General features: G+C 45.2%; 1 protein-coding gene across 1 annotated transcript in view; it reads right to left on the bottom strand.

Moving 5' to 3' along the window:
- sema4f (sema domain, immunoglobulin domain (Ig), transmembrane domain (TM) and short cytoplasmic domain, (semaphorin) 4F) overlaps window positions 1–15,000 on the bottom strand; it is a 154,960-nt gene that overhangs the window by 11,122 nt on the left and 128,838 nt on the right. Inside the window, exons 6-8 of the mRNA XM_065025247.1 lie at window positions 5,546–5,665; window positions 5,180–5,334; window positions 4,155–4,336 (exon numbers count right to left, since the gene is read on the bottom strand). Coding sequence (XP_064881319.1) covers window positions 4,155–4,336; window positions 5,180–5,334; window positions 5,546–5,665 — 457 coding nt within the window. The remainder of the gene's footprint in view (window positions 1–4,154; window positions 4,337–5,179; window positions 5,335–5,545; window positions 5,666–15,000) is intronic.

The raw sequence follows: 15,000 nt of genomic DNA, 5'->3' as shown, positions 1-15,000 counted from the left end.
CTTCCGGAGGACATCCTCCAACCTATCAGAGGTCATGAAGCATGAACTGACATGTTGTCCACCCAATCAAAGGATCAGAGAATGAATCTAGTACTGAAAGCATAAAATACAGCTAGAGCTGCAGTGCATCAAATGTGGTGAGTATTTGACTCAAAGAGAGCAAAAGACAACAGTTTTGAACAAATTAATTTATACCAAATGTAAGGAGTGTCGAAAGATAGGTAGCTATATTTTGTAGTATATATTTTTTCACTTTCACTTAGCTAGTGTCAAGTGCCGCTAGCTGGTTTAGCCTACTCAAACACCCGGATCAAACAGAGAGGGATGCTATGTTAGCTAGCTGTCTATGGCTATCCAACAGAGAGGGATGCTATGTTAGCTAGCTGTCTATGGCTATCCAACAGAGAGGGATGCTATGTTAGCTAGCTGTCTATGGCTATCCAACAGAGAGGGATGCTATGTTAGCTAGCTGTCTATGGCTATCCAACAGAGAGGGATGCTATGTTAGCTAGCTGTCTATGGCTATCCAACAGAGAGGGATGCTATGTTAGCTAGCTGTCTATGGCTATCCAACAGAGAGGGATGCTATGTTAGCTAGCTGTCTATGGCTATCCAACAGAGAGGGATGCTATGTTAGCTAGCTGTCTATGGCTATCCAACAGAGAGGGATGCTATGTTAGCTAGCTGTCTATGGCTATCCAACAGAGAGGGATGCTATGTTAGCTAGCTGTCTATGGCTATCCAACAGAGAGGGATGCTATGTTAGCTAGCTGTCTATGGCTATCCAACACTGGAACTCTTCTAAGTCAAGGTACATTTTTGGTTGTATTACTTTATTGCCACTGGGGCATGCAGGTGTAACTGCTTAACTGCTAAACTGCTTGCTGTACTGCGTGATTGTAGCGGGTTAACCAAACGTGTTAGTTCTAGTAGCTGTGTTGATTATGACGTTAGCTAATATGGTGACCACATTACCACCACACCGGCAGTCATGAGTCATAGAGGCCAGCATCCCGGAGTCGCCTCTTCACTGCTGTTGTTGAGACTGGTGCTTTGCCGGTACTATTTAATGAAGCTGCTAGTTGAGGATTTGTGAGGCATCTGTTTCTCAAATTAAACACTCTAATATACTTGTCCTCTTGCTTAGTTGTGCACCGGGGCCTCCCACTCCTCTTTCTATTCTGGTTAGAGCCCGTTTGCGCTGTTCTGTGAAGGGAGTAGTTGTCACACAGCGTTGTGAAAGATCTTACATTTCTTGGAAATTTCTCAAACAATTTCTCAGAACAAGAATAGACTGACAAGTTTCAAAAGAAAGGTGTTTGTTTCTGGCCATTTTGAGCCTGTAATAGAACCCACAAATGCTGATGCTCCAGATACTCAACTAGTCTAACGAAGGCCAGTTGTATTGCTTCTTAATTCAGAACAACAGTTTTCAGCTGTGCTAACATAATTGCAAAGGGTTTTCTAATAATCAATTAGCCTTTTAAAATGATACACTTGGATTAGCTAACACAACGTGCCATTGGAACACAGGGAACACAGGAGTGATGGTCGCTGATAATGGGCCTCTGTACACCTATGTAGATATTCCATAAAAAAATCTGCCGTTTCCAGCTACAATAGTAATTTACAACATTAACTATGTCTACACTGTATTTCTGATCAATTTGATGTTATTTTAATGGACAACAAATGTGCTTTTCTTTAAAAAACAAGGACATTTCTAAGTGACCCCAAACGTTTGAACAGTAGTGTGTATATACTGTATATGTATTTTTGTTGTTGTATTTTACCCTCTTTTTTAATCTTGTCTCATCACTGCAACTCCCCAACTGGCAACTCCCCAACTGGCTCGGGAGGTGAAGGTCAAGTCATGCGTCCTCCGAAACATGACCTGGCAAACCACGCTCCTTAACACCTGCCCACTTAACCCAGAAGCTGCACTAATGTGTCGGAGGAAACACCGTTCCACTGACAACGAGGTCAGCCTGCAGGCGCCCGGCCCGCCACAAGGGGTCGCTATATGGCGCAGAGCCATGTAAACCCCCCAGGCCAAACCCTCCCTTAACCCGGACGACACTGGGCCATTTGTTTTCCGCCCTATGGACTCCCGAACACGGCCGGTTGTGATACAGCCTGGGATCAAACCCGGGTCTGTAGTGACGCCTCTAGCAGTGCCTTAGACCGCTGCACCACTCGGGAGGCCCACGCTCAAATATCTTCTACCCCGGAGTCTGGAAGAGATCCTTTAGACCTCAGCGATGTGGTTGGGTCATTGATTGTACTGGACGGCACACAGTTAGCTTACAATTATAGTGAATTTGGATATGATTTTAAATAACCTAGTAATAGGGATTCATTAATTAGGTTAGACATTACCTTTATCTACAGAATATCTCAGCACCGTGCGTGTCCATCTCCTCCTCTCCTTTATTCCTTTCTCCAGGGCTGTCAACAGTTTATTTAAATACGTTTCGTTGCGAAAACATGTTATTATTGATGTTCACGAACAGATTTCACTTGGTTTCCTAAATGAAGCGTCGGGTAGCTGCAGGAACAGGTTTGGAGAGGTTTGGAGAGGTTTGGAGAGCCCGATGGCATACAGAGGTTTTGGCAGAATGTCACCTGTCGTGCAGTGAGACCAACAGTGGTTAATGTGTGGAGTGAAATTAGTGTTGTTATATTTATTTCTCAGCCTCTCATATTCAGCACAGCTCTGCTATAAAACCGAAGTAGCCTACCAGGCATCAGCAGGAAAGCACACGGCCTCCATTTGCTATTCGAGTGCCTAAGGATGTCTTTTTCCCCTGTTCCTGACCATGTGATAATGGCCCATTCTAAATCTAAACTAATTTGCCATATTGGTAAAGACGCGATTAAATTGAGAATAGTCTGATGGGTGAAAATATGATCACTTGATGAGAGAACAAGTGTGCAGCATGAGGCAAGGAACAGAACGCAAGCTTTCTTTTGCGACTTTCTCAAATCATCAGTAGTCCTATAGTCCCACCATGCAGCCCATATATGCTTAGATTTTTTTGTATCATTCACAACTAAAGTTGTCAAGTAACTAAATCTAGTGTATAGGACATTTTTCAAATGAACACTTATAAGCTCAACATAGCCACTTGCTCCTGAATTGGATTTTTAATTTTTTTATTTTATTCAGATAAGTTCAATTATATTCTTCTTACTATAAAATCATATAATGTAAAAATAATGGCACGGGACTTATAAGCATATCTTGTCAGCTAAATGAACAAGCGTACAGCCTATGGCAGGGAGCACAGCCAGATAACATACAGTAGGACAACTCACATTCTGTTCTTCCGAAATACATGCATTGTATGCATGGAGAGCAGGAGATGCTAACACTATGTGTTAATTAATTAACGGTCAATTACCGTGAGCCCGGCAGTCTTTTGCAGGACAATAACCGTCTGACAAAATGTCATGACCGCCACAGGTCTAATGGTGACAAGACAATGTAGGCTGTGTGTAGCGGTTAGCGGTCGTGATATGAAGGTTTGGCTTGGAAAGTTTTTTTTACGCCTGGTCACAGACAGCTGATGTGTCTCCATCCATCCTCCCCTCCCTCTATCCCTCCATCCATCCATCCCTCCTCCCCTCCATCCATCCCTCCTCCCCTCCATCCATCCCTCCTCCCCTCCATCCATCCCTCCATCCATCCCTCCATCCCTCAATCCATCCCTCCTCCCCTCCATCCATCCCTCCATCCCTCCAGCCATCCCTCCATCCCTCCATCCTTACCACTGAGATGTGAAGAGACCATAGAAGTGTGTAGAGCTAGGGTCTCCATCCATCCCTCCATCCCTCCTCCCCTCCATCCATCCCTCCATCCTTACCACTGAGATGTGAAGAGACCATAGAAGTGTGTAGAGCTAGGGTCTCCCTCCTCCCCTCCATCCTTACCACTGAGATGTGAAGAGACCATAGAAGTGTGTAGAGCTAGGGTCTCCCTCCATCCCTCCTCCCCTCCATCCATCCCTCCATCCTTACCACTGAGATGTGAAGAGACCATAGAAGTGTGTAGAGCTAGGGTCTCCCTCCATCCCTCCATCCTTACCACTGAGATGTGAAGAGACCATAGAAGTGTGTAGAGCTAGGGTCTCCCTCCATCCCTCCATCCTTACCACTGAGATGTGAAGAGACCATAGAAGTGTGTAGAGCTAGGGTCTCCAGATGTGTGTTGTTTTGTGTAGACATCAGTCAGTATGTTGTAACGCTGTCCGCTGGCTCTGTCCTCACACACCAACTGAGCCTTGAGGAAGGTGGTCCAACGCCTCTGTAATGTCTTCATACCGCCTACATCAGACTAAAGATAGATAGAAGGGGGGGTGGAGAGAGAGAGAGGAGGAGAGAAAGAGGGGGTGGAGAGAGGGGGAGAGAAAGAGGGGGGGTGGAGAGAGAGAGAGGGGAGAGAAAGAGGGTTGGAGAGAGAGGGGAGAGAGGAGGGGTGGTGGGAGAGGGGAGAAAGAGAGAGGTTGGTGGTGGGAGAGGGGAGAAAGAGAGGTTGGTGGAGAGAGGGGATGGTGGGAGAGGGGGAGAAAGAGAGAGGTTGGTGGAGAGGGGGGTGGTGGAGAGGGGGAGAAAGAGAGAGGTTGGTGGAGAGAGGAGGTGGGGGTGAGAGGGGGGAGGATAAAGATACAGTGAAAAGAGAATGAAGAAGGAGGAAAGAAAAAGAGAGAGAATTGATGGATGATCTCACCCAAAACAAAAAGAGGTGGCTAGGATGGTCTCACCCAAAATATAAAGAGATGGCTAGGATGGTCTCACCCAAAACAAAAAGAGGTGGCTAGGATGGTCTCACCCAAAACATAAAGAGGTGGCTAGGATGGTCTCACCCAAAATATAAAGAGGTAGCTAGGATGGTCTCACCCAAAATATAAAGAGGTAGCTAGGATGGTCTCACCCAAAATATAAAGAGATGGCTAGGATGGTCTCACCCAAAACATAAAGAGGTGGCTAGGATGGTCTCACCCAAAACATAAAGAGGTAGCTAGGATGGTCTCACCCAAAACATAAAGAGGAGGCTAGGATGGTCTCACCCAAAACTATGTGAGGAGTGGGAATCCTATGTATTTGCTAGGATCAAGCAACGACAAAGAGACAAACAAATAGACAGACCCCCACCACCTCCTCTGCCCCATAGACATACCTTGCAGACACGTGCGACCCTGGGAACTTTGACCTTAGTGTAGAGGTCGTACTCCTTGGCGACCTCAGTAAAGAAGAAGTAGATCTTGTTGTCTTCACCCTGTGGGTTGTTGGCTTCGTCCTGTTGTATGAACACCGACGACACAAACTCTGGGTCTGCAGAGAGAGACACACACATACACACCTATAAACAACGTGGGTTTAGGAGTGTGGGAAGCACAGCGTGTGTGTGTGTGTGTGCGTGTGTGTGCGTGCGTGCGTGCGTGCGTGCGTGCGTGCGTGCGTGCGTGCGTGCGTGCGTGCGTGCGTGCGTGCGTGCGTGCGTGTGTGTGCGTGCGCGTGCATGTGCGTGTGTGTGTTCTCTAACCACTGAGCCAGTTGATGGATCTCTCGGTGCGGATACGTTCCTGCTCCTGTCCGGTTGCCCGGGAGATATCGAACAACGTTCCCAGGAAGTTACTCGTGGCGGCCGTGTACAAGACACCTCCTAGAGAGAAAGAGAAAGAGAGAAAGAGATTGACCGGGGGGTGTAGCCATAGCTGAGTGAGTATTGGAGTATGTATTAGGGTGTGTATTTGAGTGTGTTGGACTGCTATTAAAGTGTGTATTCGAGTGTGTACTCTGGTGTGTATTAGTGTTTGCCAAGTTAGTAAGTTAGCCTTGTCTGAGTCAGAACGGCCTAGAATGAGCAACCCCAAGACAGGACACTAGTCTGTCTCCTATTTCTGTAGTGAGACAGCTTGATGTACCAGTACAACCCCTGGACAGGCCACTAGTCTGTCTCCTATTTCTGCAATGAGACAGCTTGATGTACCAGTACAACCCCTGGACAGGACACTAGTCTGTCTCCTATTTCTGTAGAGAGACAGCTTGATGTACCAGTACAACCCCTGGACAGGACACTAGTCTATCTCCTGTTTCTGTAGTGAGACAGCTTGATGTACCAGTACAACCCCTGGACAGGACACTAGTCTGTCTCCTATTTCTGTAGTGAGACAGCTTGATGTACCAGTACAACCCCTGGACAGGCCACTAGTCTGTCTCCTATTTCTGTAGGAGTGTGTGTACAGTGTGTGTGTGTACAGTGTGTGTGTACAGTGTGTTTGTACAGTGTGTGTGTGTACAGTGTGTGTGTACAGTGTGTGTGTACAGTGTGTTTGTACAGTGTGTGTGTACAGTGTGTGTATACAGTGTGTACAGTGTGTGTGTACAGTGTGTGTGTACAGTGTGTGTACAGTGTGTGTGTACAGTGTGTGTGTACAGTGTGTTTGTACAGTGTGTGTGTACAGTGTGTGTGTATACAGCGTGTGTACAGTGTGTGTGTACAGTGTGTGTACAGTGTGTGTGTACAGTGTGTGTATACAGTGTGTGTACAGTGTGTGTATACAGTGTGTGTACAGTGTGTGTGTACAGTGTGTGTATACAGTGTGTGTACAGTGTGTGTGTACAGTGTGTGTGTGTACAGTGTGTGTGTACAGAGTGTGTGTACAGTGTGTGTGTACAGTGTGTGTGTACAGTGTGTGTGTATACAGTGTGTGTGTGTACAGTGTGTGTGTATACAGTGTGTGTATACAGTGTGTGTGTATACAGTGTGTGTGTGTACAGTGTGTGTGTGTATACAGTGTGTGTATACAGTGTGTGTGTATACAGTGTGTGTCTACAGTGTGTGTATACAGCGTGTGTGTACAGTGTGTGTATACAGCGTGTGTGTACAGTGTGTGTGTGTATACAGTGTGTGTACAGTGTGTGTGTACAGTGTGTGTATACAGTGTGTGTACAGTGTGTGTGTACAGTGTGTGTATACAGTGTGTGTGTACAGCGTGTGTGTACAGAGTGTGTGTACAGTGTGTGTGTATACAGTGTGTGTGTGTACAGTGTGTGTGTACAGTGTGTGTATACAGTGTGTGTGTACAGTGTGTGTGTACAGTGTGTGTATACAGTGTGTGTGTATACAGTGTGTGTGTATACAGTGTGTGTGTGTACAGTGTGTGTGTATATACAGTGTGTGTATACAGTGTGTGTGTATACAGTGTGTGTGTACAGTGTGTGTATACAGCGTGTGTACAGTGTGTGTATACAGCGTGTGTGTACAGTGTGTGTGTGTATACAGTGTGTGTACAGTGTGTGTGTACAGTGTGTGTATACAGTGTGTGTACAGTGTGTGTGTACAGTGTGTGTATACAGTGTGTGTGTACAGCGTGTGTGTACAGCGTGTGTGTACAGTGTGTGTATACAGTGTGTGTATACAGTGTGTTTGTACAGTGTGTGTGTACAGTGTGTGTGTGTATACAGTGTGTGTGTATACAGTGTGTGTATACAGCGTGTGTGTACAGTGTGTGTATACAGCGTGTGTGTACAGTGTGTGTGTGTATACCGTGTGTGTACAGTGTGTGTGTACAGTGTGTGTACAGTGTGTGTGTACAGTGTGTGTATACAGTGTGTGTGTACAGCGTGTGTGTACAGCGTGTGTGTTCAGTGTGTGTATACAGTGTGTGTGTACAGTGTGTGTGTACAGTGTGTGTGTGTATACAGTGTGTTTGTGTGTGTGTGTGTACAGTGTGTGTATACAGTGTGTGTGTACAGTGTGTGTACAGTGTGTGTATACAGTGTGTGTACAGTGTGTGTACAGTGTGTGTGTACAGTGTGTGTATACAGTGTGTGTGTACAGTGTGTGTGTACAGTGTGTGTATACAGTGTGTGTGTACAGCGTGTGTGTACAGCGTGTGTATACAGTGTGTGTATACAGTGTGTTTGTACAGTGTGTGTGTACAGTGTGTGTCTACAGTGTGTGTCTACAGTGTGTGTGTGTATACAGTGTGTGTATACAGCGTGTGTGTACAGTGTGTGTGTGTGTACAGTGTGTGTCTACAGTGTGTGTGTGTATACAGTGTGTGTATACAGCGTGTGTGTACAGTGTGTGTTTGTACAGTGTGTGTGTACAGTGTGTGTGTACAGTGTGTGTGTACAGTGTGTGTATACAGTGTGTGTGTACAGTGTTTGTATACAGTGTGTGTGTACAGTGTGTGTGTGTACAGTGTGTGTATACAGTGTGTGTGTACAGCGTGTGTGTACAGTGTGTGTATACAGTGTGTGTATACAGTGTGTTTGTACAGTGTGTGTGTACAGTGTGTGTCTACAGTGTGTGTCTACAGTGTGTGTGTGTGTATACAGTGTGTGTATACAGCGTGTGTGTACAGTGTGTGTGTGTGTACAGTGTGTGTATACAGTGTGTTTGTACAGTGTGTGTGTACAGTGTGTGTCTACAGTGTGTGTCTACAGTGTGTGTGTGTGTATACAGTGTGTGTATACAGCGTGTGTGTACAGTGTGTGTGTGTGTACAGTGTGTGTCCACAGTGTGTGTGTGTATACAGTGTGTGTATACAGCGTGTGTGTACAGTGTGTGTTTGTACAGTGTGTGTGTACAGTGTGTGTGTACAGTGTGTGTATACAGTGTGTGTGTACAGTGTGTGTGTACAGTGTGTGTATACAGTGTGTGTGTACAGCGTGTGTGTACAGTGTGTGTATACAGTGTGTGTATACAGTGTGTTTGTACAGTGTGTGTCTACAGTGTGTGTCTACAGTGTGTGTGTGTGTAAACAGTGTGTGTATACAGCGTGTGTGTACAGTGTGTGTGTGTGTACAGTGTGTGTCTACAGTGTGTGTGTGTATACAGTGTGTGTATACAGCGTGTGTGTACAGTGTGTGTTTGTACAGTGTGTGTGTACAGTGTGTGTATACAGTGTGTGTGTACAGTGTGTGTGTACAGTGTGTGTGTACAGTGTGTGTATACAGTGTGTGTGTACAGCGTGTGTGTACAGTGTGTGTATACAGTGTGTGTATACAGTGTGTTTGTACAGTGTGTGTGTACAGTGTTTGTCTACAGTGTGTGTCTACAGTGTGTGTGTGTATACAGTGTGTGTATACAGCGTGTGTGTACAGTGTGTGTGTGTGTACAGCGTGTGTGTACAGTGTGTGTATACAGTGTGTGTGTACAGTGTGTGTGTACAGTGTGTGTGTGTATACAGTGTGTGTGTGTGTGTACAGTGTGTGTATACAGTGTGTGTGTACAGTGTGTGTACAGTGTGTGTATACAGTGTGTGTGTACAGTGTGTGTACAGTGTGTGTATACAGTGTGTGTGTACAGTGTGTGTATACAGTGTGTGTGTACAGTGTGTGTATACAGTGTGTGTGTACAGCGTGTGTGTACAGTGTGTGTATACAGTGTGTGTATACAGTGTGTTTGTACAGTGTGTGTGTACAGTGTGTGTCTACAGTGTGTGTCTACAGTGTGTGTGTGTGTATACAGTGTGTGTATACAGCGTGTGTGTACAGTGTGTGTGTGTGTGTACAGTGTGTGTCTACAGTGTGTGTGTGTGTATACAGTGTGTGTATACAGCGTGTGTGTACAGTGTGTGTTTGTACAGTGTGTGTGTACAGTGTGTGTGTACAGTGTGTGTGTACAGTGTGTGTGTACAGTGTGTGTGTGTACAGTGTGTGTTTGTACAGTGTGTGTCTACAGTGTGTGTCTACAGTGTGTGTGTGTATACAGTGTGTGTATACAGCGTGTGTGTACAGTGTGTGTATACAGTGTGTGTGTACAGTGTGTGTGTACAGCGTGTGTGTACAGTGTGTGTATACAGTGTGTGTATACAGTGTGTTTGTACAGTGTGTGTGTACAGTGTGTGTCTACAGTGTGTGTCTACAGTGTGTGTGTGTGTGTATACAGTGTGTGTATCCAGCGTGTGTGTACAGTGTGTGTGTGTGTACAGTGTGTGTCCACAGTGTGTGTGTGTATACAGTGTGTGTATACAGCGTGTGTGTACAGTGTGTGTTTGTACAGTGTGTGTGTGTACAGTGTGTGTGTGTACAGTGTGTGTATACAGTGTGTGTGTACAGTGTGTGTGTACAGTGTGTGTGTACAGTGTGTGTATACAGCGTGTGTGTACAGTGTGTGTATACAGTGTGTGTATACAGTGTGTTTGTACAGTGTGTGTGTACAGTGTGTGTCTACAGTGTGTGTCTACAGTGTGTGTGTGTGTATACAGTGTGTGTATACAGCGTGTGTGTACAGTGTGTGTGTGTGTACAGTGTGTGTCTACAGTGTGTGTGTGTATACAGTGTGTGTATACAGCGTGTGTGTACAGTGTGTGTTTGTACAGTGTGTGTGTACAGTGTGTGTATACAGTGTGTGTGTACAGTGTGTGTGTACAGTGTGTGTGTGTACAGTGTGTGTGTACAGAGTGTGTGTGTATACAGTGTGTGTATACAGCGTGTGTGTACAGTGTGTGTGTACAGTGTGTGTGTACAGTGTGTGTGTATACAGTGTGTGTGTGTACAGTGTGTGTGTATACAGTGTGTGTATACAGTGTGTGTGTATACAGTGTGTGTGTGTACAGTGTGTGTGTGTATACAGTGTGTGTATACAGTGTGTGTGTATACAGTGTGTGTGTACAGTGTGTGTATACAGCGTGTGTGTACAGTGTGTGTATACAGCGTGTGTGTACAGTGTGTGTGTGTATACAGTGTGTGTACAGTGTGTGTGTACAGTGTGTGTATACAGTGTGTGTACAGTGTGTGTGTACAGTGTGTGTATACAGTGTGTGTGTACAGCGTGTGTGTACAGAGTGTGTGTACAGTGTGTGTGTATACAGTGTGTGTGTGTACAGTGTGTGTGTACAGTGTGTGTATACAGTGTGTGTGTACAGTGTGTGTGTACAGTGTGTGTGTATACAGTGTGTGTGTATACAGTGTGTGTGTATACAGTGTGTGTGTGTACAGTGTGTGTGTATATACAGTGTGTGTATACAGTGTGTGTGTATACAGTGTGTGTGTACAGTGTGTGTATACAGCGTGTGTACAGTGTGTGTATACAGCGTGTGTGTACAGTGTGTGTGTGTATACAGTGTGTGTACAGTGTGTGTGTACAGTGTGTGTATACAGTGTGTGTACAGTGTGTGTGTACAGTGTGTGTATACAGTGTGTGTGTACAGCGTGTGTGTACAGCGTGTGTGTACAGTGTGTGTATACAGTGTGTGTATACAGTGTGTTTGTACAGTGTGTGTGTACAGTGTGTGTGTGTATACAGTGTGTGTGTATACAGTGTGTGTGTACAGTTTGTGTATACAGCGTGTGTGTACAGTGTGTGTATACAGCGTGTGTGTACAGTGTGTGTGTGTATACCGTGTGTGTACAGTGTGTGTGTACAGTGTGTGTACAGTGTGTGTGTACAGTGTGTGTATACAGTGTGTGTGTACAGCGTGTGTGTACAGCGTGTGTGTACAGTGTGTGTATACAGTGTGTGTGTACAGTGTGTGTGTACAGTGTGTGTGTGTATACAGTGTGTTTGTGTGTGTGTGTGTACAGTGTGTGTATACAGTGTGTGTGTACAGTGTGTGTACAGTGTGTGTATACAGTGTGTGTACAGTGTGTGTACAGTGTGTGTGTACAGTGTGTGTATACAGTGTGTGTGTACAGTGTGTGTGTACAGTGTGTGTATACAGTGTGTGTGTACAGCGTGTGTGTACAGCGTGTGTATACAGTGTGTGTATACAGTGTGTTTGTACAGTGTGTGTGTACAGTGTGTGTCTACAGTGTGTGTCTACAGTGTGTGTGTGTATACAGTGTGTGTATACAGCGTGTGTGTACAGTGTGTGTGTGTGTGTACAGTGTGTGTCTACAGTGTGTGTGTGTATACAGTGTGTGTATACAGCGTGTGTGTACAGTGTGTGTTTGTACAGTGTGTGTGTGCAGTGTGTGTGTACAGTGTGTGTGTACAGTGTGTGTATACAGTGTGTGTGTACAGTGTTTGTATACAGTGTGTGTGTACAGTGTGTGTGTGTACAGTGTGTGTATACAGTGTGTGTGTACAGCGTGTGTGTACAGTGTGTGTATACAGTGTGTGTATACAGTGTGTTTGTACAGTGTGTGTGTACAGTGTGTGTCTACAGTGTGTGTCTACAGTGTGTGTGTGTGTATACAGTGTGTGTATACAGCGTGTGTGTACAGTGTGTGTGTGTGTACAGTGTGTGTATACAGTGTGTTTGTACAGTGTGTGTGTACAGTGTGTGTCTACAGTGTGTGTCTACAGTGTGTGTGTGTGTATACAGTGTGTGTATACAGCGTGTGTGTACAGTGTGTGTGTGTGTACAGTGTGTGTCCACAGTGTGTGTGTGTATACAGTGTGTGTATACAGCGTGTGTGTACAGTGTGTGTTTGTACAGTGTGTGTGTACAGTGTGTGTGTACAGTGTGTGTATACAGTGTGTGTGTACAGTGTGTGTGTACAGTGTGTGTATACAGTGTGTGTGTACAGCGTGTGTGTACAGTGTGTGTATACAGTGTGTGTATACAGTGTGTTTGTACAGTGTGTGTCTACAGTGTGTGTCTACAGTGTGTGTGTGTGTAAACAGTGTGTGTATACAGCGTGTGTGTACAGTGTGTGTGTGTGTACAGTGTGTGTCTACAGTGTGTGTGTGTATACAGTGTGTGTATACAGCGTGTGTGTACAGTGTGTGTTTGTACAGTGTGTGTATACAGTGTGTGTGTACAGTGTGTGTGTACAGTGTGTGTGTACAGTGTGTGTATACAGTGTGTGTGTACAGCGTGTGTGTACAGTGTGTGTATACAGTGTGTGTATACAGTGTGTTTGTACAGTGTGTGTGTACAGTGTTTGTCTACAGTGTGTGTCTACAGTGTGTGTGTGTATACAGTGTGTGTATACAGCGTGTGTGTACAGTGTGTGTGTGTGTACAGCGTGTGTGTACAGTGTGTGTATACAGTGTGTGTGTACAGTGTGTGTGTACAGTGTGTGTACAGTGTGTGTATACAGTGTGTGTGTACAGTGTGTGTATACAGTGTGTGTGTACAGTGTGTGTATACAGTGTGTGTGTACAGTGTGTGTATACAGTGTGTGTGTACAGCGTGTGTGTACAGTGTGTGTATACAGTGTGTGTATACAGTGTGTTTGTACAGTGTGTGTGTACAGTGTGTGTCTACAGTGTGTGTCTACAGTGTGTGTGTGTGTGTACAGTGTGTGTCTACAGTGTGTGTGTGTATACAGTGTGTGTATACAGCGTGTGTGTACAGTGTGTGTTTGTACAGTGTGTGTGTACAGTGTGTGTGTACAGTGTGTGTGTACAGTGTGTGTGTACAGTGTGTGTGTGTACAGTGTGTGTTTGTACAGTGTGTGTCTACAGTGTGTGTCTACAGTGTGTGTGTGTATACAGTGTGTGTATACAGCGTGTGTGTACAGTGTGTGTATACAGTGTGTGTGTACAGTGTGTGTGTACAGCGTGTGTGTACAGTGTGTGTATACAGTGTGTGTATACAGTGTGTTTGTACAGTGTGTGTACAGTGTGTGTCTACAGTGTGTGTCTACAGTGTGTGTGTGTGTATACAGTGTGTGTATCCAGCGTGTGTGTACAGTGTGTGTGTGTGTACAGTGTGTGTCCACAGTGTGTGTGTGTATACAGTGTGTGTATACAGCGTGTGTGTACAGTGTGTGTTTGTACAGTGTGTGTGTGTGTACAGTGTGTGTGTGTACAGTGTGTGTATACAGTGTGTGTGTACAGTGTGTGTGTACAGTGTGTGTACAGTGTGTGTATACAGCGTGTGTACAGTGTGTGTATACAGTGTGTGTATACAGTGTGTTTGTACAGTGTGTGTGTACAGTGTGTGTCTACAGTGTGTGTCTACAGTGTGTGTGTGTGTATACAGTGTGTGTATACAGCGTGTGTGTACAGTGTGTGTGTGTGTACAGTGTGTGTCTACAGTGTGTGTGTGTATACAGTGTGTGTATACAGCGTGTGTGTACAGTGTGTGTTTGTACAGTGTGTGTGTACAGTGTGTGTATACAGTGTGTGTGTACAGTGTGTGTGTACAGTGTGTGTATACAGTGTGTGTGTACAGCGTGTGTGTACAGTGTGTGTATACAGTGTGTGTATACAGTGTGTGTGTACAATGTGTGTATACAGTGTGTGTGTACAGCGTGTGTGTACAGTGTGTGTATACAGTGTGTGTATACAGTGTGTTTGTACAGTGTGTGTGTACAGTGTTTGTCTACAGTGTGTGTCTACAGTGTGTGTGTGTATACAGTGTGTGTATACAGCGTGTGTGTACAGTGTGTGTGTGTGTACAGCGTGTGTGTACAGTGTGTGTATACAGTGTGTGTGTACAGTGTGTGTGTACAGTGTGTGTGTGTATACAGTGTGTTTGTGTGTGTGTGTGTACAGTGTGTGTATACAGTGTGTGTGTACAGTGTGTGTATACAGTGTGTGTGTACAGCGTGTGTGTACAGTGTGTGTATACAGTGTGTTTGTACAGTGTGTGTGTACAGTGTGTGTCTACAGTGTGTGTCTACAGTGTGTGTGTGTGTATACAGTGTGTGTATACAGCGTGTGTGTACAGTGTGTGTGTGTGTGTGTACAGTGTGTGTCTACAGTGTGTGTGTGTGTATACAGTGTGTGTATACAGCGTGTGTGTACAGTGTGTGTGTTTGTACAGTGTGTGTGTACAGTGTGTGTGTACAGTGTGTGTGTACAGTGTGTGTGTACAGTGTGTGTGTGTACAGTGTGTGTTTGTACAGTGTGTGTCTACAGTGTGTGTCTACAGTGTGTGTGTGTATACAGTGTGTGTGCGTGTGTGTACAGTGTGTGTATACAGTGTGTGTGTACAGTGTGTGTGTACAGTGTGTGTATACAGTGTGTGTGTACAGCGTGTGTGTACAGTGTGTGTATACAGTGTGTGTATACAGTGTGTTTGTACAGTGTGTGTGTACAGTGTGTGTCTACAGTGTGTGTGTGTATACAGTGTGTGTATACAGCGT

The sequence above is a fragment of the Oncorhynchus nerka genome, linkage group LG12, assembly GCF_034236695.1.
Source record: "Oncorhynchus nerka isolate Pitt River linkage group LG12, Oner_Uvic_2.0, whole genome shotgun sequence".
Classification (NCBI taxonomy): domain Eukaryota; kingdom Metazoa; phylum Chordata; class Actinopteri; order Salmoniformes; family Salmonidae; genus Oncorhynchus; species Oncorhynchus nerka.
Note: the sequence above shows the minus strand (reverse complement) of the source record. Positions and strands in the feature narration are given on the sequence as shown.